The sequence below is a fragment of the Dasypus novemcinctus genome, chromosome 8, assembly GCF_030445035.2.
Source record: "Dasypus novemcinctus isolate mDasNov1 chromosome 8, mDasNov1.1.hap2, whole genome shotgun sequence".
Classification (NCBI taxonomy): Eukaryota; Metazoa; Chordata; class Mammalia; order Cingulata; family Dasypodidae; genus Dasypus; species Dasypus novemcinctus.
In genome coordinates this window covers 61869800-61897269 of record NC_080680.1, presented here as the reverse complement: position 1 = coordinate 61897269, position 27470 = coordinate 61869800, and the positions used below count along the sequence as shown (strand labels likewise).

At 39.9% G+C, this 27470-nt stretch overlaps 1 protein-coding gene across 4 annotated transcripts in view; it reads right to left on the bottom strand.

Annotated features, from left to right (window-relative positions):
• Positions 1–27470, bottom strand: part of ADAMTSL1 (ADAMTS like 1) — a 1125968-nt gene that overhangs the window by 121868 nt on the left and 976630 nt on the right. For all 4 annotated transcript variants that reach the window (XM_058301906.1, XM_058301907.2, XM_071216754.1 and 1 more), the window contains 3 exons: positions 8827–9006; positions 3848–4001; positions 2005–3130 (listed from right to left, as the gene is read on the bottom strand). In XM_058301906.1, coding sequence (XP_058157889.1) covers positions 2005–3130; positions 3848–4001; positions 8827–9006 — 1460 coding nt within the window. The remainder of the gene's footprint in view (positions 1–2004; positions 3131–3847; positions 4002–8826; positions 9007–27470) is intronic.

Here is a 27470-nt window from a genome sequence, read left to right as displayed (position 1 = left end):
GGAGATAGATTGGACCTCAGAGATTATCTGAAACAGGTCCCTCACTTTTGAAATGAAGAGACTAAGATCATGAAAATTGAAGGGCCTTGGCAAGGTCAGCCTGGACCCCTCAAGCCTAATCTAGCCCCTTCTACCTCATTCCCATCATCACCAGGTAACCCTGATGGGGCATGATCCTTTGATATCATCCAAATCTCCTGCATTCAAGGGAACTGTTGGATCTCTGAGGAAACTATGGCCTCCCTGTTCTCCTTGCAGGTCTCAGGCAGAGCAGAATCCTGATGACCCCTCCACGTTTCCCATTGCCCTGTCTTATTCTACAGTTTCTTAGGAGGAACAAGGCATACTTCAAAGGAAAGGACCCTGGAATTAACTGGTGGAAAATGGTAGAGGTCTTGAGGCAATTTGGCAGCCTTAGTGATGTATAGATGTGTGCAAGCATGAATTTACTCAAAACAAAATGGGCTTGAGTTGGGCAGCACTGGGTTTGAACCCACTCACTTGTAGCTCTGCTTTTTAAGAGCTAACATAGGTCAAGTTCCTTAACTAGTGTGAGCTTTGATTTCCTCCTTTCTGAAACAGGGTAACAATTTATATGTCCCCTTGGGGTGGGACATTAACATAATGGCCATTAATGTTCCTAGCATTATGGCACAGTGTATGAACTTAGTCAAGAAATATTAATTCCCATCTTTTTCCTCACACAGCCAACTGCTATTCTCTTCAAGCCCAACAGAATCATTCCTGAACAATGGGCTCAAGGCATATGAATAAAACTTGAGAAACTCAACTGAAAAACTCACTAGCTGATAGAAGAAAAGGTGTTATGTGGATACAAAAGGTAGGACAGGTAAACTGATAGAGGTGAGTACTAGGGCATCATTCTCAGCACCATCTTTCCTGGGATTCTGACACTGGAGTTGCCTCTCAGTGAACCACTGGCCTCATGGGGATTTACTGCAACTTTGGTCAGAGTCATAATCTCTTTGTAAAGACTTTTGGAGACAACTATAGGGATCAAGATGATTAAGTTGATCAAGGAGATTATGAGCTAGAGAGGACAAAGAGGCAAACCAAAGGAGAGGTTAAGAACACAAGTTCTTGAGGCATGCTGCCTAAGTTTAAGCCCTGTCTCCAGCATCCCCATGTAGATTTGACACCTGGGCCCCAAATTTCTTATCTTATGATGTGGTGGTAACAACAATAGTACCTACCCCATTGGGTTTTTGGAAAGGTTAAACATGATAATAATGCCTTTAAAACACCAAACACAAAAAAATATTACTTAATGTTGTTATTAAAGCTATTTGGTCTTTAAGTCCTAAGGCTGAGAGGCAATATTATTGACATTTTACAATGGTGTAAAAGATGTATGCAGGATGAATGGCTATGGCCTAAGGAAACCAGTAAGTGCTACATGCTGCCATCCCCATCGTGACACATTAAACAGAGACACCAACAGATAACTGATCATAGGACAGATCAGGAATAAAAGCTTCCTGGAACAAATAGTCTTCTCCAGCCCAGACAGAGGACGAGCTCACCCACGGGGAATAGCACGTGGTGGCTGCACTTTCCCCAGCACTGATAGACCACACACATGGAGACAGTGTCCTGTTGTTGAAGGTTTGCAATGGTTCATCTCATGAAATGGTAACATAATAATGCCTTGGCCTAGAAAGATATCTTTCTGCTAAAAGCTCAAAGCTATACTGGGAGTTATCTCGTTACTCTTTGGGATACTGTGGGGATAGGAGTGGGTAGGTAGTGCTGATGAAAGCATAAAGTTTAGAAATATTAAAGGACTTGTCTTTGCTCCAATAGTCTATCAGTTCTGATAGAGGGCCTGAAACCCAGGATGTGATCCCTGAGGCCCAGTGCTCCAAGCCCTGTGCTTTGAAGGAACTTGAAGAAAGTATGATTAGGGTGACTTCGGCAAAACGTGGCCCTAAGCCCCCTCTCACCTCTCCCTCCCTTCCTATATCAGGTAGCTGCAAGGCTCACCTGTCACTGAACTGAACCTCTTCTCCATTCCTGACCCAGCTGATAGTAGGCCTTGGGTTGCCAACGGCTTCGCAGTGCAGAAGCACACTCAGTGTTCCACTGGCCAGGGCCACAGTCTGCCCGAGGTGAGTGACCACCTCAGAGGCTGAAAGCTGCTGGGCAGCTGAGATCTTCCTCAAGATGGTAGGCTTGCGGTGTGGCCTGTGAGAGCCACCCCCGGCTTCCCCAGAGGATGAGGTACGGAAGGAGCTGCTAAAGCCGGACACATGTTTGTGAGAAGGGATGGCCACAGGGAGAATTCTCTGCTCCGAGGGCTTGAGGAGCATGTCTTGATGCTCCAGGTGGCTGTGGAAGATCTCCTGGGCCAGCTGGGCCACGAGGTGCTTGCTGTAGACGTCCCGAAGCTCCTCAGGCTGCTGGGAAAGGTTCCTGAGGATGTCGTCTAGGCGCTTTTGCTCAGTCACCATGGTGAAGGGAAGATGCAGAAGGGCCTGCTCAGCATTCTGATCCTCCTCTGAAGTTGTGTTCCTTTCGGTGGAATCCTGTACCTCCCAAGAGGCAATGAGCTCTCCAGGCCAGCCTCCCTGCTCCAGCAGGCGTGAGACAATGTCATCATAGCGGCTCCCTGGGTCAACGGGGAGACCCCGCTTCTCAGCCTTGCTGCCATTAGAGAAGATTCCATTCTGGTGTTTGTGAGTCTGCAGGGCCTCATTTGGGCTGACTTTCCTTACCGTGATGGCTTCTTCCTCACTCCTCAGGCTCAAGGGCTGGACCATGAGCTTCCGATTGCCTCCAATGAGCTTAATCACAAACTGTTCCCGGACTGGGCCTGCAGAACAGGCATAGATGCCCGCATCAGAGGGCTTGAGGCGATGGATCTTTAGGTAGCCAAAAGGGGTGACTGTGACGTGAGCAGAGCTGATAAGGTGTTGGCCGTCCTTCTCCCAGGTGATGAGTGGCTTGCGAAACCTCCGGGTGGGACACCGGAGCAACACTGAGGTCTTGGGAAGCAGATATGCAAATCCCCCCACCACAAAGTGCAGCTTCCTCTGCCGGCGTGTCTGGATGTATATCTTCCTCACCGCTGCAATGTGAGGACTGTGCTTTGTGGACAGCCGCCCAGGCCCTGGAATAAAAGGAAGAGAATGACAGAGGATTTAGACAGATGGACAAGAGAAAGGGAGGGGAGGGAAAAATGAGAGGCAGTGACAAAGAAGAGGGAAGAGGAAAAGGTGAAGAGAAGAGAGAGACAGAGGCCAAGAGAGAAAAGAGAAAGTAGCTTTCTAGAATTTATTTTGGCCAGGACAGTTCATTTACCACTTTAAATTTTAAGGGAGGAACTGGCTACCAGCTGTGGACCATCAAGCTGCTGCCATAATCAAAAATCAGATAACTAATGAGGTGCAGGGGGACAAGCTGAGAAGCAAGGGCCTAGATGCAGACAGTCTCAGGGAAAGGCAGTTCCTCTCATTAAAAGGTTTAAAAAAAAAAAAATTCAAATCAGCATCATAAAAAGAGGCAGAGGACAAAGGGAAGGTGAATGTCCCCTTTAAATGTTTACCTTTTTGGTTCTGCTTAGCTCCAGGACCCTAACATACTTGGTGAGGAGAATCCAGAAGTGTTACAACTCTGGGGATTAATATTAAACAGAACAAATCTGTTCAGAGTAGTTTAAAACCTGAGCCCTAGCAGAACTCTCCAGCCTGCAGCCCTCCATGGGGCTTTGCGGCCTGCGACACTCTCTTACTGGTTTTGGGTTTAGGAAAGGCCACTGCCCAGCTATGGCTATGGCTGCTGCTCTTTGGCTTCCATTGTCCCATCCCCAGAGCTCTGACGTACTCACTTGCACAAGATGCCAGCATACAGGGTCTGACTGAGGAAGAAAAAGGCAGGGGCGGGCACAGGGTGGAATTGACAATAGTTGAGATCCCAGTTTTCAGCACCTTCCGGCAAATGGCGCTTCGAGTCTGAGTGCCCTCCCCGCAGCTCGTAGAGCACTGGTGGGGAAAAAAGGTTAAATGCATGTAAGTCCAGGCAACTAGTGGCTAGTGGGTTTTGGTATGGACTCTCAAACTTACCAAAATATAAGAGAAGTTGCTTGGTAAAGCAACAGCAACTAAGGGAGAGAGAAGAATATTTATTATGTAACAATGTGGGAATCATGCCCATATTGTAGCCACATTCTATTGGCTGAGACTCAGTTCCCCTTTTTACACTCATTTTGCAAGGTTGGGAATTAAATTAATTGCTATATTTAAAATAGCACAGACAGAAATGGCAATTAATGCAAATTCCTTTCTCCTTCCAAGGAAATTACAATATTTTCATGTTAAGCATTAGATAATTGTCATGTATGTACTTTTTCTGAGGTGAGGTACTAGGTGCTTTTGAGAAAAGATGTGTAAGCCAGTTCTTAACCTCAAGGAGCTGCCAATCAAATGAGGGGGCAAAACCCAAATGCATTGTTAAATATAAATAGTATATTAGGGAAATACAAATCAAAACCACAGGGAGGTACCACTTCATACTCACTACAATGGTTATAATAAAAAAGACAGACAATAACAAGTGTTGACAAGGATGTGGGGAGATTGGAATTATCATACATTGCTAGTGGGAATGTAAAATGTTGTAAGCCTCTTTGGAAAAGTTTGGTAGTTCCTTAAAATGTTAACCATACATTTACCATACAGCTCAGCAATTCTACTCTTAGGTATCTATCCAAGAGAAATGAAATCATACATCCACACAATGACTTGTATGCAGATATCCACAGCAGCATTAATTATGTACCTCCAAAGTGGAGATAACCTCAATGGCCATCAATTGATAAATACAAAAACAAAAGGTGGTATATATATATCCATATAAAGGAATATCAGTCAGTCATAAAAAGGAATGAAGTTCTGATATGTGCTACGACATAAACCTTAAAAACATTTTGTTAAATTGAGTTTTATAGCATATAAATTATACCTCAATGAAGTTGTTTAAAAATTAAATAGTAATAAAAATTTACTGAAAGTATAAAACTAAAGGACAAGTGAAGTATTATACAATTAGTCCTAACAATTATAGAATGCTGATGGTACACCAAGCATTTCCTGACATAGGTCTTGAAAATAGATGGAGTGTGGGTAGGTTTAGAGAAGAATCTGAGTGGGTGCAGAGAAACAAGAATGAGCTTGGGAGGCAAGGAAATAGCCAGGACAAAGGTAGAGAAAATGTAGCTCAGTGGAGAAGTCCATGGCAGGCTTGGGGGCAGAACTAACCCAGTTTGACTGAAGAGAGGGACCATGTCGGGAGTGTCAGGCACTCAAGAGGTAGTTTGGGGCCAGACTTCAGAGAGCTTTAATTTCCAGACAGGAGGTTTGGAATTGGTCCATAAGGCAATCAGGAGCCATTGAAGGGAGGAATGACATGATGAAAGAGGTGTTTTGAGAAGGTTAATCTGGCAGCAGTCTACGGGAGGGATGGGAGTAGGAGATGGATGGGAGGTAGGGATGTCAGTTAAGGAGGCTTGCTCCAGTAGCGTAGGCTTGAGATGGTAAAGGCCTGAACTAGGGTTATGGCAGCATGCCAGGTAAAATTGAAAAATGACAGTAAAACACAAACAAAAAATTATATTTTCAAGTGTTATATGTAACACATTGAAATGACATTATTCTGTCCCATGTGCTGTGATATATGCCACCCCAAAAGAAATTTAAGATATAAAAGACAGGAATGAGTGTCAAATCCACTGCTTTTGCCTCCCTGATGAGATTGGTTTCAGATTCCACCAATCACTTATTTTACAATAAATGACAGCATCAAATCTAGGCATCAGGTGGGATGGGGGGAGGGGGGGTGAAGAGCCTGAAAATTTAAAAGCATGTTCATTTCTCTGCTGCCAAGTAGAGAAATTAAAAAAAAAAAAAGAAAAATAATTATAATGTGGGTCAGAAGATATGTATATGATCTTGGTCAGGTCCAATTCTTTTCTCTAGCCTCAGTTACCTATCTCTAACTTAGAGAAGCTGGGCTATAGCAGTGAATTTCAAAGTGTTCCATCACTATGCCAAGAAAATAATTAAGGGGCTTCTTAGGTGATAGGAAGACTCAACCACTAGATTTGGGTTCCCTACCCACACTTCAGCAAAAACAGCTCTGATTTTATCTGTTTTAGATCTTCAGCTTCACAGTAATGTTTAATTTTTAAAAAGGGCTTTATGGCTTTAATTTTTTAAAACAATAACGAGGCTTTAGGATCTTCTAAGTATCTTCAACTCCAAAATTGATGAACCTGACTTTAATTTTTAAAATAATTTTTGAAGGACATAACTTTCACAAAAATATGATTTAAAATACTTGATAGCCAACTATTTCAGGAGAAAGGAGGGTTTCTTTTAAAGAAGAACAGTATGGCTTCTTGGCATGTCTTACTCTCAGAATAGAACCTGAAAGTAATTTCATTTGAAGTATCTGAAAGAGACTTTGGATTAATTCTGTCTCTGAGGGATTCTGTGCAGTAACCAAGAGATTGAGCCCAGATAGTTGAGGATGAAAAACAACCCATAGATCATTCAGGATTTCAGTTCTCCTAGGGGAGTCCTGTGGGGGGTGTGGAATGCATGTCATCTCAACCAGGGGGCTGAAAGAATGGCCACGGGGATGAAAGGCCAGTGTGGAGCTTTTGCGAGCATCCCCATGAACACTTTTGTGTGGCACTAGCTTGACTTTAGCCTCAGCAAGTTGGTGATTACTTCTGTCCTTTCCCAGTGTTTGGAATTTCCACTCATCAACCTGGACAACTTAGAACCCAATAACATTCCCTGGATGAGGGCTAACTACTCCTTGTTCCCAGAGTGAAACTTCTTCCTCCTGGAAAAGCAGCAGTCTGTGGTAGAAGCTAGGCTGTGGCCTCGGTCTAGCCAGTCAATGTAAGTACTTCCTTTTACTTCCTCCTCTTCTCCTGACAATGAGGAGGAATGGACAAGAATTATAATAATAATAAGCGTTAATGCTTACTAGGTACAAAGTACTTTATGTATATTACTTAATTGAAGCCTTCCAATAGCCATATAGGTGGGCACCATGGTGATATCCATTTTACAGATGAACAATCTAAGTCCTTGAAAGGTTATATAACTAGCCCAGAGTTACAGAGTCAGTCAGTGACAGGATCAGTATGTGAATCTAGGTTGGCCTGTCCTTGATTATGATGCTATTCTAAAGGTCACACAATGCTATTCTAAAGGCCTACTTTACCTAATGGGCAGTCCTCATTTCAGTGATATCCTTTCCTCAACCCTAATCACAAGGATCCCCTTCTCTTCAAGTATGCAGGCTGAAGGGAAGGTTTTCTTAATTTTCTGTGTCCCAAATGCTCAGGAGACCACAAACCCCAAGGATATGAAAGGACAATTATAAAGCACACAAGTCCCTTCCTCGGCATCCTGTGCATGGCAGACTTAGGAAAGCAAGGCCTTTTACAATACTCTGATAAGAGAATGTCTTCATCTACAGCCACTTGACAAAAATGGCAGTGCTCTTTCTTGTACTGCTATTTTTACAATTTTTCCATATATAATGCCATACCTCAAATCAATATTCTCATGGAAAAATTGTCACTAGCATGTCCATGCATACACACATACTCACTCTTAATCCTGTTGAAACAAAACTGTTCCTAAAATATGAAAAAAATAATTATTCCCTTCTGTCTGGGACATTTGGGATGAGTTTCCACCAGAAAGCAATTTTACAGCCAAATTACAAAACCTATGGTAACGCGGGTTAACTCTCAATAGCAATACACTTCACAGGCACCATCTGGTGGATTTCTGTATGGGTTGATAGTAAATAGGGCAATGATTCTAAGAATGCATGTTTAAAGAGCTGTAATCGTCATTTTTAGAGGCAGCTTTCCCATCTGTGGATGCAAGTGTCCCTGTGATATATTTCAATCAGCAGCAGCTCCATATTGTGAATCGTATATTATGCAAAGAAGGCAATGGGATCAGGAAGGCTAATTCAAATGCTTATGTACAAGAAAGGGGAGGAACCTGAATCTGGTTTCAACACAGAGATCTTCACTTCGGGCCTAGTGACTCTGTTCTTGGTTACATCTGTTGGTGAAGCAGTAATTATCAGGGGACTTCTATGTGGAAGACAGGCAGGCCTGTGAAGCTGGGGGAGTTGAAGGGAACTCAAAGTAGTCAGGGCTGAAAACAAATAAGCTAAAGGTATATTCTTAACTTATGAGGGAAACTCAGGGATTGTAAATGTTGATGGAATCATCTCCCCAAATGCAGGGCAACAGGGGAAATCGAGTTCTCTTGCTGGGAAGTTTTTGAAGTTTTAGAGCCAGGAAACTGACAGTAAAGAAGCAGGATTTCCTTGGCTTTCTTTTCCTAATAAATCATGTTCTTTATTGTCCAGTAACTTGGAAGAGAACTAGGAGAGGCTTTGCCCTTCCTGAGTAGAGACTGGAAACATCTGGGAGTAGGAGGTGCATGGAGGTCAGGAAGCGGGATGAGGAGATAGAGAAGAACCCAGTGTTTTGAAAAGAATCCTTGCCCTGACAGCATAGCAAGGCCTGATTTTACTCTGCAAGGAGTCTTTTTACAGTTCCATGCTTCCAATTCCTGGGCAAGGATTGGCTGCTCAATTCAGGTCCCTGAAACCTGGTTAAAAGCTAGTTACACACTGAAGTATAAATGGTTTCAAAAATACTGTTCCGTAATGTTCGAAGGATTGTTTTGTTCTGTTCCTGTTTGGGGTTGCCTTCTTTTTCTCTTTATGCCTCTTCTGCTCTTTCCTTCTGAGGAGCACACATACCTCTGTCCAACCAGAGAGAAGCCACTCGCTGGGACAATCATCTTTTCTGCAGGCTTGCTGAGAGGCCAGTTTTGAGGCTGAACAAAAGGTCTCTGGGAGCTCCAGGAAGCTGCCATCAGCCATGCGTTGTTTACAAAGAACTGCACGTTTCTGAATGCCCCCTCCACAGGTTCTAGAACACTGATAAGGAAGGAAGAGAAAGTTAACTCAGTATAGAAAAGTAGCCTCTTTTGACTGCCAATTCTTACCGTAATCTTGACCAAGGACAGAGTGAAAAAAGGGAAAATATTAAAAAAAAGAGAAGAAAAATCAGGAACTAGTCCAAAGAATTTTGCTTCCTCTCTTTGAAATGAATTTCGTAGTAAGGTCTACACTCTCTACTCTTAATCACAACATTTAACTAGAACCTCCAGGAATTTCAAGGTCTATTTCAAGGTCTTTCAAATCTTAGAAAGTTGCTCCTGAACTATGATTTGCAGCCTCCCAAGACAACTGGCTTAAAAGGCTAGTATATTAATAGTGTTAAACATGTTTACAATCCAGTGAAAATAATCTATGCTGCTTCCAGTGTGAACACAAGTGACTGCCATCAGTGTAAATCTGGGGGAATTAATTTGAAAAGACAACTCTTTCTCTCTTAAGTATAAACACCTACTCTACCACATTGAACAGGCATTAGATTTAAGGCCTGGTTTTCTGAAGAACTCCCTGGGAACACTTTCCTTGTGAGATTGGTGATTTCTTAGGGCAGTGGGAGCCATATCTATTGAAATTTGGGAGGCAAGAAAAATGACCTCATTTCATTAGTTTTCAGTGGGAATCCAATCAAACACATTGTTTACACGTAATTTAATAGTTACAATCCAGCTGCATGAGGGTAAAGGCAGGCCTCCTGCAGCACATTTTGTTAGCTGTTTCCAAGTATTTGTCTCTTCCCTTTCACTATTAAGAGAGTCCCTAATTTTATCTGGGTACATAACTTTTCAGAATAAAGGCTATTATTTTCCAGCCTCCTTTGAAGGTAGACATGGACATGTGACTAAGGGCTGGCCAACTGATATAACAGAAGGGTTATATGCAATTTCAGGGAAGTGCCAACAAAGAAAGTGAGGTATCTTTTTCCTTGCCTTTTCCCTACTTGCTGGTTGGAATGTGAACACAATATATGAAATTTAAGCTTCCATCTTAGATTGTGATAGACAAAAAGGTAGAAGATGCCTGGCTGCCTCATTGTGAAGCCATGATACCAAGCCCTGGGCTGCCTATGTTTATGTGTGAGAAAAATACTTTTCTATCTTATTTAAGCCACTGTTATTTTGATTTTTCTTTCACACTCAGATCTTACCCTAGCTAATACACCAAGTTATCACTACTCTTTGCTGGGAATATTATATGTAAAGGTTTTAGGGAATGCTCTGCTTTCCTCAAGAATAGCCTCTTTTCAGTGAAGTTGCATGGTAAAAGAGTAACACACAAGAGACACACAATGAACAAACAATAAAAGAAATTTCCATTTGCAACAATATCCATTTACACTTCCATTTACAACAATATCCAAAAGAATAAATATCTAGGAATAAATTTAACCAAGGAGGTAAAAGACTTATATACAGAAAACTATAAAACATGCTGAAAGAAATTAAAGAAGACGTAAATAAATGGAAAGTGATCCTATGCTCATGGATTGGAAGACTTAATATGTTAAGGCAGTGATATCAATCAAAGCAATCTGTAGATTCAGTGCCATCCCTATTAAAATACAAATAGCCAAACTTCCAATTCTAAAAATCATCTGCAAGAATGGAAAACCCAATCTTCTAATTTACATGGAATTGCAAGGAGTCAGATAGGTAAAGCAGTCTTAAAAAAGAAGTACAAAGTTGGAGGACTCACACTACTTGATTTCAAAACTTACTACAAAGCTACTGCAATCAAAACAGGGTGGTAATTGCACAAGACATATAGACCAATGGCACAGAACCGAGAGCTCAAAAATAAATCCATACATCTATGGCCAAATGATATTTAACAAGGGTGCTAAGACCATTCAATGGGGAAAGAATAGTCTCTTCCAAAAAACGGTGTTGGGCAGTTGGATACCCACAATGCAAAAGAATGAAATTTGACCATACAAAATTAACTCAAAATGGATCCACTAACTAAATTTAATAATCACAAAACTCTTAGAAGAAAACATAGGATTAAAGCTCATGACCTTGGATTTGGTAATGGATTCTTAGATATGACACTAAAACCATGTGCAATAAAAGAAAAAATAACTAGACTTCATTAAAATAATAACTTTTATATATCGAATGACATTTTCAAGAAAGTGAAAAGACAATCTACAGAATGGGAGAAAGTATTTTCAAATCATACCTCTGAAAATGGTCTAATATCCAGAATATAAAATGGTCTAATATACAGAATATAAAAAGAACTTTTGTAACTCAACAACAAAAAGAGAGCCTAATTAAATAATGGGTAAAGTATGTGAATTGATATTTCTCCAAAGAAGATATACAGAAATCGGGCCAACAAACACATGAAAAGATGTTCAGCCTCATAGTCATCAGGGAAAAGCAAATCAAAACCACAATGAAGTACCACTTCACACCTACTAGGATGGTTATAATAAAAATAATGGAAAATAGCACACAATGGTAATGATGTAGAGAAATCGTCTCTTACATTGCTGGTGGAAATTTCCACTGTCAGGAAAACAAGATGGTGGATCCTTAAAAAGTTAAATGTAGACTTACTATATGACTTGGCAATTCCTGGCAATTTATACTTCTAGGTATAAAACCCAAAGAATTGAAAGCAAGTACTAAATAAATACATGTACACCAATGTTTATAGCAGCACTATTCACAATAGCCAAACGGTGGAAACAACCCAAGTGTCTGTCAATAAATGAACTAATAAACAAAATGTGGTATATACAACAATCAAATATTATTCAGCCAGAAAAAGGAATGAAGTCCTGATATATGCTACAATGTGAACAAACCTCAGAATGATGCTAAGTGAAAGAGGTCAGACACAAAAGGAAACATATTGTATGGTTCCATTTATATGAAACATGTAAAATAGGCAAATTCAGAAAGACAGGGGCTGATTGGTGTTTGCCAGGGCTGAGGGAAGAAGGGAATGGGTGACAGGTTTGCTTCAGGGGTGATTAAAATGTTTTAGAAATAGATGGATGTGGTGGTTGCACAATATCATGTATGTACTAGATGCCACTGAAATGTTCACTTTAAAATTGTTAATTTTATGTTATATCATAGTCATCTAAATTAAACAAAGAAGGAGAAGAAGAATAGCTCCCTGTCTTTAACCTGCTGTCCACGGACTTGCTGTTGGGTTTAAAAAGCATCAGCGTTTGTGTTGAGGGAGCTGCTCCTGCTGCAGCAGTGTGCCTCTCAGAATAAACTGTGGTCTGTACTCAATAGGTTCTACCCAGAATGGCAAGGGTGATATTTGCCCACAGTCAGGGTTAGGGTGGTATTAACAACATCCTTGAGTACAATTAGAACACTGCTGTGACTCAACTCTCACTCTCTCACTCACTGGGTCTCAACCCTGCATGTATTTTAACATCACCAGAGAGATTTTAAAATGTACTTCTGCCTAGGCCCTACCTCAAACCATTAAATCAGAAACTCTGGGAGATCCCAGGCATCAGGTGTTTTTGTTTTTAAAAGTTCCCCAGGTAATTATTCTGTGCAGTCAGGGTTGAGAACCATCAATTCAAACTAATGCCAATTCACCATTTCCAATGGAAATAAAATAAATGTAGAGGGGAAAACCTGGGTACCAGAGAATGTCTGTTAGAACCAATGGTTGTCTGGACCCCACGTGAGCAAACATGCCCTTTGTTTGCAGTTGTGAATGGCTTGAAGCCACAGAGCTACTGGATAGTGAAGTTAGAAAAACTATCAACTTTGTCTAGTTAAGCCTTTCAAGTCATTTAAAACAGTAGGAAGCAACTTTTTTGCATTCAAAAATTAAAAAATTTGAAATGAAAATAACCTCATTGAGTGCCATAGGATTTTTTTAAAAGTGTTTCTTTATGGTTGGGATCATCTACCCACTTACTGAATAAAAGAAGGCTAAGGAAAAAGGTGAAGCCACCCTATGAGGTCCATCTTATTTCTACTTTATAGATAAAAAAGCTGAGGCTCAGAGAAGTGAAGTGACCCAACCAAGGCCACACAAGGACTAGAATTGGTTTATTCCATCCAGTGCAACATTTATGGAGATCCTACTGAGCACTACAATCTGGACTGAGGGTGGTGGAGACAGCAGGTAGAATAGACCCAAAGCAGGCTTCTCTCTCTTGTCATTGTGGGAACTCCCTTTGTTTAACCAATGGACAGTTCTCTGGCTACTGCTTCAATACCGTGGGTTCCAGACTTCATAAGCCCCAAGCCTTCGGAAAGCCTGGTCTCTCACACCACTGGACGGATAGTGCTTTGCACCCTCAGCATCAACTCTCATGACCGTCCTGACTAGCAGGAGACAGTCCATGATGCAAATTGGGGACCAGCATTCCTGTGGTGGCCCTGGAAATGCATTCTCCCTAACCCTTTGATTTCTGAGTCAAAAGGCTATGTTTGAATATAGCTACTGGCTGGGTGGACTACTTGTGGTGGGCTGCAGGCCATTTGTTATTCATCACAGATCCAAATAGTTCCTTCCAAGGGCTTGTCTAGGATGTCCCTTGTCCTTCATTAAGGACAAATCTTTGGCCTCTGAGCTAATGATTCAAGCTGTGTGTGGCCCACATCTTTGGCTTCTCTGGTTCACTTTGGTGACTCACTGGCCTTTACCATTATTGGAGAAGCAAGTCTTTCATTTTAGCTTTTGTTCAGTAGCAGTTAAATAAATCTTAAAGGATTTCATTTCTTAACTCATTTTGTAACCCCACTGCCTAGCCCAGGGCCTTTGCAAATGTAAGTCCCTTTGTGGAATTGATGTTAATGGTTAAGGCAAATTTAAATTAGTGGCTAAGAATCCCATTCACTGAGAGTAATGCTTTTTATTACTATGGATAACCAAAGTTTGAAATTTGGTTAAAAATTTATTTGGTTTAAAATTTATTTTAAATTTGGTTTAAAATTGACTTAAAACTAAAGTTTAAACTTTGGTTTTAAACTTTAATTTGGCTGCATGATTTGACTTCTTAGTTTCAACATTCCCTTAGATTTATCAAATTCTCTCTAACCAGTTATTCCATAATCATATTCATTATAACTTTTTATTGTTCAGCCTGTCCTCAGAACTCTTTATAACTACAAACTAACCATGTGGATTACTGACTCCTAAGGATTTGCCAAACATGGAGATTATGGTCTTCACAATTCTCTCTATTCTATAAATTACTAAAATTCTTCCATGAATTTAATTTTGTTGAAACCACAATTGAAAGAAAAAAAAGTTAAGTCAAAAATTAAATTTTAAGCTCTGCCCTCTCCCTTATGGCTATGCAACATGTTCCTTGCAAATTGACATCTTTATCTAAAATTGTTCAAACAGAAACTCCTACTTCTGCTCCAGCAACTGTACTCTAAATCTGCTCCTGTCTCTGTCTTCCCCATTCATTTAATGAAGTCACATCCAGGGCAAAAACTTTGGAACTACTTTAGATTTTTAATTTTTCTCACCATTCCTCCCTTATATCCAATCCATGAGCAAATACTGTTAGATTTACCTTCAGAATAAATAATAAACCAGGACACCATTATCCCCTGCCTAGACTACCGAAAAGCTTTCTAACCAGTCTCCGAGTTTCTAGTTTCATCAGTCAGTTTCCAGCACGATATAGATGTACTGAATGTGATTATTTGAAGAGTGCTTCTATTTTCTTCTGATGCCCTGATAAAGTGTCCACTGGTTGAACACAATCAGTATCGAGAGTGTAAAGAAGCTTACTGAAGCAATCTATGTAGGTCAACCTCCTGGAGCACAGATGGAAAACAGTAAAGAGTAGCTCTGGAGAACCAATGGAAGAGATTCAACATATCACTAATGCCCCTACAGTCCATTCTCTATAAAGTCTCAAAAATGATGTTTTAAAAGCATAAATCAGACCATGTAATGTCTATGTATAAAACCTTCCAATGACTTCCCCTTGCAATCAGAATAAAATCTAAACTCCTCTAAACCTATCCTGCAAAGTTCTATATGCTTTAGTCCTTATCCGCCTCTGACATTTCATTTCATACAACTCTCCCTTTCTCTGTTATATTCCAGCCACACCAGGCTTCTTTTTGTTCCTTGAACATGTCAAGTTTGTTTCTCCCTCAGAGCCTTCACCCTTATGCTTTTTTTTCTCCTTGGAATGCTCTCAGATCTTCATATGCCTGTGTCTTTCTTTCCTTTTTTCCCCCCACTTCTTAAAAAAAAATGTAGATTACATAAATGTTATACAAAAAATGTAGGGGATTCCAATATGCCCCACTCTCTAGCCCTCCCACATTTTCCCACATCAACAACATCCTTCGTTAGCATGATACATTTATCACAATTGATGAACACATGTTGGGGCATTGCCAGTAAGTGATGATTATAGTTTACATTGTAGTTTACACTCTCCCTGCACATTTTTGCAAGTTATTACATGATATACAATGGCCTGTATCTGTCATTGAAATGTCATTCAAGATAATTCCCAAGTTCCCCAAATGCCCCCTAATTACACCTATTTTTCTCTCTTTCTCCCTTCAGAACCTGTGTCTAATCATTCAGGTTCAATTCCATTGTCATCTACTTGGAGAGGCCATTCCTGGCCTTCCTAGCTAGAGTATCTAAATCAGTCTCTTGCCTATTACCTCATTTTTTTTTATAGCTCCCATCCCTTTCAGATATTATCCCCCATTAAAATATTAAATCCACAAAGGAAGGGATTTTCTCTTTTTCACTGCTGTATCTTTAGTACTTAGAACCATGCTTGTTCCATGACTAGTATTGAATAAATTAATGTTGAATGAATACATGAAGTTGAAAGGATTTGAGCTAGACAGTCTCTTAAGTTCCATCAGGGCAGGTACTGAATTTGTCTTATAAATTACTCTATTTCCAGGACACATTCTAGATATTTAGTGTGAATGAAAGTATTGAAGAGAAGTTTCCATGTGTTAGACAGTGAAATTAGCAAACGACGAACTTTTTTAAATTGTAGAGCTTTAAAAACAAAATAGTTACTCATCTGCTTGCTATAATTTAGAGAGCATCCTGCTTTGGAGAAGAAGGCCATTATCCAAATGTTTAATTCTGGTGAGCAAAGACATATTGTATGTTTGTTTCAATGCAATTTAATAATTATTTACTAAGCATCCACTGAGTGCAAGATATCAAACTTGTCGTTTTAAACAAGTAATTCAAATAACAAGATAAACACCTAGTCACAGGACCTATTAACCTAGGGGAGAAGAAGAAAAAAACACAATCAACAGTGACACAAAGCAGGAGATTGAAAGTGCTAAAACAGAAGCATAAACAATGGGTCATGGGAATAAACGGAGACTAGTGCATTTTTTAGATTGGGCCAATTTGAGAATGCTTCAGAGAAGAGATATCATTTATGTAAGCTGAAAGGAATATGTTCAGAGGATTTCAACAAAGGTGGAGAGAATTTGGGAAGGACAGAACAGAAGGAACAAGGCCTATTCAGAGAATGGTAAGGACTCTGTTGTAGTCTGAAGATGAAGTATTTGAAGGAGGGATTTAATTGCAGATAAGGCTTTAAAGGGGGGGGTGAATTGAGGTCTAATTGTGGAGACTGTTGAGTGCTGCAATATGCTCATTCATGTAGAGCATGTAGGAGGCACTCATTCATGTACAGCATGTAGAAGGTTGGGTGGTTGGTTTTCTGAGTTCCTTTCAGCTCTGTGTTTCCATGTCTCTTAAAAACATCCCATTTCTCTTGGAATCATCAATCAACACTTCAATTATTCCGTTCGCTCCAACCAATTTCACCCAAAGAAGCCTTAATCACATTAAATGCTTAAGAATTGTTTTCAAAACTTTTGCTCAATATGATTTAGTTATACCTTTAATAAGAGACTGTAGGACTGAATGAATCAATTTCCAGTTTTCTTTCTTTCCTATCCTCTCTTCTTTTCTTTCTTGTAAAATTAATGATTTGTTTGGTTTCCAGTAAAGGAGTGAACAGAGTATGAACATAACAGTAGGGTGATATTTTTAAACTGATGCTGGAGGATTGTGATATTTCAAAATGATCAATATTTACACTGTAGTGAAAATGTGGTGTATTTTTCTATGAAAGAAACAATGGCTGGATCATAAAATAATTATGCCCTAAACCTCAAAATGGCATCAAACCACTTTTTAAAAATTCTTTGATTATAATTCACAAATTCTTCCATGGGTCCTATCAGCTCATCAGGCATAAAGAACATGTCTTGAAGTTTCTGTTACACAGTGACTGACATTTTAGATACTTCACTAGTAACATTGGATTTGTAGGGGTAAAGATCTCTTCATTACTTGATGGCTGAAATTTCCTTTTTCTAAATATTGGGCACATGGGCTTCCATTTAATTTGAATAAATGCTTCAAAAACAAACTGAGATTTAAGCTGTTCAGCTAGAGCTTCTTAGTGAATTTGGCAAAGAGGAGAAAGGCAGGCTAATTTTCTTCTTTCAAATTGAAGAAGTGAATTGAGAAAATTGTCTTATTTCAAGGAATGAAATGCAATAACATTGTGCTATTAAGTGACATTTCACTTAAAATAACATAGCTACATCATCAATCACAGATAGAAGTTAAGGACAGACCCTCTGATAATCCACCCTCCCCCAAATCTATACAGAAGAATGTCACACCATGATGACAAAACAGCTGCAAGAAATTAAAAAAAAAAAGCGCTCATAAAGTTTTTAAGGGATTCTCAATGGTCAGAAGATTTAGTCCAGACTTGTGAGAATGCCCTTCAGGGTCCTAGCAGTCTCACCTGAGTTGAGCTTGCCAGGCACATTCTTTTTCACTCTCCTACAGCTACAATGGACTATTTGCCTTTCTCTGGGCACACAGACATTTTCTCTGCTCAGGCCTTTGATCATTCTGTGAGCAATGCCCTTTACCTCTTTTTCTATCTAGAAACTTCCAAGACATTCTTGAAGGACCCTTCTTCATTACAGCTGCTATTAACCCCCTAGCATCATGGTGGAATGAATCGTCTCCCATTTCACCCTGACCTGGGAGGGTATTCCAACTTTCCGATAAGGGCCAGTTGTTTATGTGTCTGCTCTTTTTCCCCACTTCCTTGCGTGCACACCAGACTATGAGATTTTGAGGAAAGAGAATTTTTTCATCTTTATATTCCCAAGTGCCCAGTGCAGTATTTGGCAAAGAATATGTACTTTATAAATGTTTTGTTGTTGAGTTGATGATTAGATGAATGAAAGGGCCAAAAGTCCATATGTTTAAAAGATGTAAGATAAAAACTCAGTTGATGGGCTGAATATCTACCTTTTATCAGGCTATTTTATCATTAGCCAGAAACAGCTTCTAAAGAAGTCAACAGAGGGATTCAGCCAGTCACAGCATGTGCTCTGCTCAATACCCTACACTTCTTCAGGTTTGGTTGATACCACTCTAGCTGAGCCAATATTGTCATGAATTTTGTTCCTAAGTATTTTGTCTCATTTATGCTCAAAATGTTTCCTCAGCATGTTTATATTGGTGAAAAGGTGTTTTAAAATTAAAAAAAAATTATGGTAGGTGACATTTCAAATTAGTAAAGGCTCCAATGCCTGTGATGAAAGTGTGAATGTGCTGAGATTACCTCATGAAGTTGATAATTCTTAAGTGAGAAGTAGAAGTTATTAAAAGGAGCAAAGCAGTGGAGTGGGGCTAGCTTAATGGTTGAGTGCCTGCTTCCCATGTATAAGGTCTTGGGTTCAATCCCTAGTACCTCCTAAAATATAATAATACCTTTAAAAGAAAAAAAAAGGAGCAAAGCAAGAGATATTTAATAAAATGAAATGTAAATCCTTTGTCTTTATGAATCATCATTCAAAATAATATTCTGCTATGAAGGGGTAGATCTCTGCTAAGGAGGTATTATCTTTAAATATATTCAATAAGCAGAGAATAACTAATCAAATTTATGTATTGTTCCTATAAGTTGCCAAGCATGTTTCATGATATATGGTGGTCATGGTTTTATAACTAAGAAATACACAATATGGAAAACACTTAAAAGTTACATTTCAATCAAAAATATACTGGTCAAGGGACCTGTATTTTTTAAGATCTACCCATAATCAGCATATTAATAAATTCTGCCTGGGGTGACACTTTTGGTCTCATCTTCATAGTTTAATATATTGAGAGTTGAGTTCATTTCCTTGGTACCTCAAGCCATCTTATTGAGCCTAAAACAAAATGATATTTACATTCACTTTTCTGTTTCTAAGATCAAAATTCCAGGTTTCAAATAATGTTGTATGCTTACAGTATCTACATTTCATTCATTCATTCACTCATTCATCTGTTCATCAAACATCTATTGAGTATTTGCTGAGGGCCAGGCATTGTGTTAGGTGCTGCTGACTTAAGAGCAATAAAAATGGTTACTAAACCTCAAGCACTTAAAATCCAATGGGGAAGAAAAAATATTATAAAATGTCATATACAAGTTTTATAACAGAGGAAATGTAGAAATTTATAGAAAAGTTGGAGAGAACACTACAAAAGAGGTGATGTAAGAGAAGTTGGCCAGGAACTGCTAGCAGAGTTAGACTGTGTGTGTATACACCAAGGTTATGAAGGAACGTGGCATGTTTAAATAACTGAGGAGTCCTGAGAAGAAGCACAGCATTCATAGAGAAGAGTGTTTAGGAAGTGAGGCTGAGAAGCCATATGAGTGATAGTGAAGGACTTAGGACATAATTGCAACAATGGGGACGCTCTAAGGGTTTTTAAGTAAGAGGTAACATGATCCAACTTGCAGAGAATGAATCAGGCAGCATATGCAAAAGGATTCAATGGAAAATCGCCCTGAGAGCTGTGCCATGGATAAAGGGTTCCCTGATCAAAGAAGTCTACATAACACTGCAGCTTATCCCCCAATTTGGGGAGTCTCAGCACATATGAATATTTTAAAGGATCAAGAGAGGACCTGTAGTAAAGAATCATAAATACCAGCTGGGGAAACACTGGATCAGAGTTAGGCAAGGCATTACAGGAGACCAAGGAAAAGGATATTTGTAATGATTTGGTTAGTTGTTTGTGAAGACCTGAGCAAAGCTAGTGGAATAAGGAAGTAGAAAAGTGAAGGGAGTCTGGGAAATACAGAAGGTGCACTTAGCAGGACTTGGGTGTTGACTGTGTAGAAGGGCAAAAGGAGGTTGAGAATGGCTCCAGTTTCTGGCTAGGAAACAGGATAGATGGTGGAGCCATGCACACCATAAAGATCAGTGAAGGAAGACCAGGTCTTTTGGGAACAGGGTGGCAGGCAGGTATGAATCAACTTTAGTATTAGACCTTTGGTGTTTGAGGTAACTTAGTGATATGCGAGGTAGAGAGGTCCAAATGTAGCAGGAGACAGTGCTTAGTGTATAAGGTTCTTAAATGAGCCAAGTTGAATTAATTCTTAAACAAATACAGAAAAGTGATGACTGGAATCCCACTGACTAAACAAAATTATTAAAATGAGAATAGAAATTTTACCTGAAGCATTTTGTGGTTTAGTATTATCTTGCTCATCTAATATCTTAATTAAGCTTTCTTAAAGAACCCTGAGGGAGCAGATGTGGCTCAAGCAGTTGAGCACCTGCTTCCCATATGGGAGGTCCCAGGTTCGGTCCCCAGTGCTTCCTAAAAAACATCAAAAACAAAAAAACAAGGAAAACAATGAAAAAAATCAACTCAGGAGAGCCTATGTCGCTCAGTGGTTGAGTGCTGGCCCACATATGAGGTCCCAGATTCAATCCCTGGCCCCTGGTACCTCAAAAAACAAAATAAAAAAACAAAACAAAAAACCCTGAGTATACAAGGAATGTGCAGTTTATCTCCTGTGTTGAATATTGCTGTTACTTTGAGAAGATGGGACTGCACACTGACTAAAATTCAGAGCAATTATGCCAAAGATTTTTCTGTTAGTAAATAAAAAGCACTCCACATGTGAACTCTGACTTCTGATCTCTGCTTTGCTTATGATTATTGTTGCTTGTAAAGGTAGGATCAATGTCTATTTTCTTGGGCTATACACTATTAAAAATGAGATAAACATGCTAATATTTTTTTCTTCCTGAGACAAAAAATTTAAAATATAGTCTCTGTTTATATATGGATTTATATTTTAGTCACTGGAATGTAAGAAAACTGATTACAATAATGACTCTTTCTACCAGAATTCAGCCCTTTAATCCAAACCAAGGTATTCTTTTCTGTGTGTGCACATGTGTATTTAAATCCAGAAAAAGGAAAAATTTCACTCTCAAGCATTTAAAGTTATCATTAAGATACTCTTTTTTAAAAGATATTATCAGCAGGAACTCCTCTCACATGCCTGTTTTACACAGCTGAACTACAGGCAGTTTGGAATTCTATCCTTAATTTTCAAAATGGTTTATAGGGAAATGGCAACATAATCATAGTTTTAAGCAAGGAGAAAAATAGGGGCTCTAGTGATTGTTTCAGTCTCTGCACATATGTATTCAATATGTGTGTACAGATAGATGGACACAATCCTGAACATAAAACCTAAGCAACAGAAATATAAACTATGCTTCATCATGGAATCTCTCATTCATTTCAATTTAACCCTTCTAGTACCCTTCTTTTTCTCTCATTTTTCTTTAAAATTTATTTGTTTAGAATAAAATAAATAAAGAACCAACTCTGAAGCATATGGTACTCATTTTAGAGAGAAGGGTTTGGAGAGAAGTGGTAGGAGAAGGGAAGGTTCCAAATCCCAAGGATTTTGTGCTTAGTCCACAATACAGCAGACCATGGTAGGTCTGAGTAAGAACCCCAGATGTCCATATTGTAATCCCTGGAACCTGTGGATGTGTTACCTTTTATGGTAAAAGGGACTTTGCAAATGTGATTAAATTAAGGATCTTGAGATGAAGAGATTATCCTGGATTATTCAGGTGGGCCTAATGTAATCACACAGGTCCTCTTAAGATGGAGGTGGGAGGATCAGAGGCAGAGAGAGGAGGTAAGGGCAATCAGTTGAGAGTGATCTCCTTTAAAGATGGAGGGAGGGACCACAAGTCAACGTATGCAGGTGGTCCCTAAGAGTTTGAAAAGGTAAACAAAGTTTTCTCAATTAGAGCCTCCAGAAGGAATGTAGACCTGCAGACACAGCCCAGTGATACTGATCTTAGACTTCAGACCTCCAGAACTGTAAGATAATAAATTCCTATTATTTTAAGCCACTAAATTCATGGTAATTTGTTACAGCAGCAAGTGGAAACTAATACACTGGCAGACACACTGATCTGGAGATAGACAACAGAAATTGGGTTTTGTGAAAACTACTAATTTTAGGGCTGACATCACATTTCTTAAAGATTTAATGCTTTAGAACAAATAGTAAAGAAGACTGGGAAAAATGTCACTGCATAGTGGAAAACAAATGGGTTTTTTAGCATTTAGGTCCTATTTCAACATTTAGCAGTCATGAGATTTTGGCAAGCATGAGCTCTGAGTCTTGTTTCCTCAGAGTTGTTGTGAGGTTTACAAGAGAAAATACATGAGGCAGTGGAATATAGAGGTGAAGAGAGCTGGGACTGTGAAGACAGACTGCTCGGGTTCAAATTCATGTTAACCACACAGGTGCTTACAGATGAGGATCTGTAAAATGGGAATAATAATAGCAACTGTCACGTAGGATAGTGAGGATTAAATTAGCTATATATGTAAAGAAAGATCTGTAAAGTGTTGGCTCTGATTTTTTATTTTAAAAAAAGGCCCTGGAATCTATCAAGTGCTCAATAACTATAAGATCTGCAGACTTATCATGTATCTTTTTAGCACTGCTCTCTAAGTTTTACATACTTGGACTGGGTGTTTTGGGGGTCTCAATGAGACTTGGTCCCTGCCTTCAATGACCTGAAAGCCTAACTCACCAGCCATGAGAAGTTGCCCATCAAGGTAAGATGGTCTGTGATTGTTAAATGAGTGCTCCTGACTGTGAACACCTCTTGGCTTCAGTGTGGGAGGATACCAGGGATGTGTTTCTCACAGAAGAGGCAGGATCTTGCTGGGCTCTGACATTCAGAGAGGAAGGGGAACTACTTGTGGGCAGGGAGAAATGTGGGCAGATAGGAATGTACAGGCATGAAGGCAATGTCCATGACTGCAGATGAGGCTGGGGCAGCCAGACAGGATGAGAAAGGCCCAGCCAGGCCCCTTGGTCTTTATTATATGGCAATGTAGAGTCACTGAAAAAAATCCTGGCAGAGAACTGTTATGATCAAATTGTTTTGGAAAGCCTAGAATGGCATATACTGGTATATAACAGTAGTTCTCTATCATCATGCCATAACACACCTTGTGTTATGAGCCCCCATAATGTACATATTGAGTAATTTATAGCCAACACCAAAATTGATGATACATATGTATGTGTGAGAATGTATGTATGTAAGTTTAATAAATTAGAGAAGATTCAGGAAACTAATGCACTTAAATATGTAAGTGCTTTAAAAGCCAACTAAACAAAACCAATTCATTAAAGTTAAATAGATAAAGCCAAAGGTTAAATGGGTCCTTCATATGAAACCAGAGATAAAAACTAAGATATGGATTATTGTGTAAGAGGAAGAACTGATATAAGATGATCCCTTATTAACCAAAGTTAGAATTAGATTTATGTTTAATTGCTGTGTAACAGTTTCTAAAACAAAAGTTTAACATAAATACTTAGATTCCATGCTAGGTCCCCTCCAGAACTGCAGAATGTATAAATCTTGTCTATTTGCCATTTGTCAGGCAAGCGCTCTATAAGGAACAGAGGAGGCTACATTCCTATCTGGCAGATGACAGTTCATATAATTTAGGCTTTTTTTTTCCTGGGAAGAAAATGCACACAAGAATACAGTGATAACCCTGTGATCAAACAGCAAGGAAGGCAGTTTCTCCCTCAAACAGGCTATAGTGGGCGGAACAATGGCCCTCATAAAGCTATGTTCATATCCTAGTTCCCAGAATCTGTGACTAGGACCTTATTTGTAAAAAGGGTCTTTACAGATGTAATTAATGACCCTCAGATATTTAATCCTGGATTATCTGGGTGGGCCCTAAAGATAATGACAAGAGTCCTCGTGAGAGGCACAAAGAGAAGATGGAGGCAGAGGTTGGAATGATGAAGCCACAAGCCAAGGGAGCCAAGAAAACCAAGGAGTGCTGACAGCCACCAGCTGCTGCAGGAGGCAAGGAAGGATTTTCCCCTGGAGCCGCATCAGGACTGTGGCCCGGCGGACACCTTGATTTCAGACTTCTGGATTCCAGAACTGTGAGAGAATAAAGTTCAAGTGTTTTAAACCACCTAGTTTGTGGCAATTTGTTGCAGAAGCCACAGGAAACTAAATCAAAGTCCAGTGTCCATCAGATTGTATATGTCTTCCTTTAAATGAAGCATTTGAGTTCCCTTTTTTCTCCATAAGGAAAATGGGGAAAATGTAGGTTGGGTGTTGAAGGATTAGAGAACTCAGCATTAATAGCTAGTAAATCCATGCAGATAAAGGGACAAGACCATGTGACTCCTAAGGAGGCCTGTTGAGGAATCAGATGGCTAATCAGGCAAGTGGATTGTCAACAACTGGGATGTGATTAAGAGAAATCTAACTGGTGTCCCAAAAGAATTGTCAATTAGCCTGGAGACACTGGAAATTACTCTTGACTTATTCCACCATACAGTATAAACAATGACTTCCTTTCTTTTAACATGGAGTCAGTAAGAGCTGACTTTGTCTGACAAACCTTAAGTAGTGAAGTAGTGTGCTAGGAAACAATATATTAAGAATAGTCTGTTTTTTCCTTCCATTTTAGAGAGATTCCAAAAAGTGACCAAGGATTCTGAAAATAGACCATATGCTCCAAACTCTTAACATGGGTTTCCTCCGGAGGATAGAATCACTTGTAGCTTTTACTTTCTATGTTCTGTAGTTATTTTGAATATTTTCTACAGTCATTATATATCACCTATCAATAAGATACTTTTTAAAGGCTCTTTTAAAGGATTGTTACTGACTCATGGGATGAATTTCAAAGAGTTGTTTACTGTTAGTTTCCTGATCTGAAAAAAAAATGGATTTAAATCTGACTCATCTCCAAAGTTTCTCCCTAATGGATGAAAATAGAAAAAGTTTCAAAAGAAATTCCTGTAGATATAGGTAGAAAATGGGAGAATAATTGACTCTTCGGAAACTCACTATTTCAAGTAGGGATAATATCTCCCTACCTATCTCATAGGGACACCCAATATGTGTGTGTGCTTGTGTGTGTGTGTGTGAATATACCAAAAAAAGGTCATGTATGTGGATGTGCTTTGAAAACAAGAAAAGTACTATGGGTCACTACCACTATTCAACAGCATGTGTGGCTACTGAAAAGAGGTTAGTGCTTCACTGAATTTCACTTCTAGGTCAATATTATGACTTATATCTAAAAACAAATATCAGTGTGATCCAAAGTCAGAATTTTCAAGGTCTGTTGGAGGAATTCTTGACCTATTTATTCATTCTGTCATTCAATAAATATTTTATCCAGAATTTACTATGTAACTAATGGCAAACTAAATAATACGGGGATTTACTCATTTCAACATGTTTGAAAACTAATGTTTTTCTTTATAGCTACTGAGTTCAACAATGGATGTTGATTTGGGCTGATTCCTTGCCTTTTCTTAGGGTTGGAAGAGGGCAGAAAGGCAGTTTGAGGTAAAAGATTTACCCTTATTAGAGGTTACAGTTACAAGTACACTAGAAATCAGGATATCTGGGTTCTGAGCCACACTTGATGAACTTGAACAATCCATTTCACATACCTAGTTACTTCTCTGTAAAACAAGGGGGCTCATATATAATCTATGAGGGTTTTCAGCCGTAGAAGTCTACAACAATGGGGTTTGGTGTGTGGGAAAGGGACACATAAAACGGGGTAGACGGCCAACCCAAATTCTGTTAGCTGTGTGAGCCTTAGTTTCTTCAAATCTAAAATGAGGCTGCTAAAATCCATCTTGCACTGAATTGTTGTGATGATTGAATGCATACTGTTGTATAATAATATTCTATTAGCAAAAAATTGTATATAGGCATTAAAAATATATTATAGGAGTGAGTAGAGCCCTTCACACCATGGAGGTCAGTGCCTACAGCGGAAGACGCCTCAGAAACTATTCTGTGGCAGGAGTTTGAAGCTCCATTTCCCAAAAAATGAGGGAGGAAGACATGGTGTGGTACTGACTTCAGCTACTGATTAGTGCATTCAGGGGGCTGAAGGATAATCCTAGGAACAACTAAACTTTGAGCCTGTCCAGGTCAGAGGGAAGCTGGTGGCTGCCATTTTGACCCTCTGCATCTGGCATGAGGAGAGGTGGGGTGATTGAAAATCACAGTGCTGGTAAGGACCGGCTTCTTTCCACAGAGGTCAGATTACAGCTGTAGCCTAAACCCCAGCGCCACCTCTGCAGGGAGGAAGCTGGGGGTCCTGCACCACCTCTTTGGGAAATTGCAAGCCACATTGCAGAGGCTGGTACCCATCCTACTCTAGCAGTGCAAGCTGCCTCAGGAGTTATTCTGTGGCTGGAGTTAGAAGCTCCATTTCCCATAAACGGTAGAGGAAGAGACAGTTGTCCACTGACCTCAGCTACTGATTAGTGAACTCGGCTGGCTAAAGTATAATCCTAGAAACAGGTAGGGTCTGAGCCTGTCCGTGGGAAAGAGTCCAGTAGCCACCATTTTTATCTGCCCCTGGCATGAGGGGAAGCCTGGCTGACTGAAAATCCAGAGAAGTTAGGGACTGGTTTCTTTCCACCAAGATCTAACTGCAGCCCTAGCCTAGGTTCCAGCCCCACCTCTAGCAGAGAGGAAGCTGGCGGGACCTGCAACAGGCTTTCCAGACAACTGCAAGTGCTCTCCACTGGCACAGACTGAATAGTTGGAAACCTGGGGCTGCATCCCCACACCCCAGTAGGATAGGAGGGGAGCTGGGTATCCTTGGCCTCTCTGGACAATGGCAGGAGTTTTCATCCCACATGAATTGGTTTCTTAAGTGCCTTTGAACCCATCTCCACCTCTGACCCCCATAGGATAGGAGGGGGCTAGTGTTCCCTCAGCCTCTCAGGGCAAGTGCAGGCACTTTTGGCCTTCACAAGCCTGACTGTTGGGCACCTGTGGCTCCACCCCCATCCCCAATAGGACAAAAGGCTGTGTTTGCCCAGCCTTTCTGGGCTACTGCAGGTACTTTAGACCCAAACAGCCTGGACTGGAGGGCACTTGTGGATCCACCCCCACCCTCCAATAGGAAAGGAGGGTGTTTCCACAGCCTTTCTGGGTAATGGCAGGCCTTCAGGACTGCATGGACTGGACTACTGGATGCCTATGAATTCACCCCCCCCCCCCCAATAAGATAGGAGTGGTGGTCTGGGGTCTCCACAG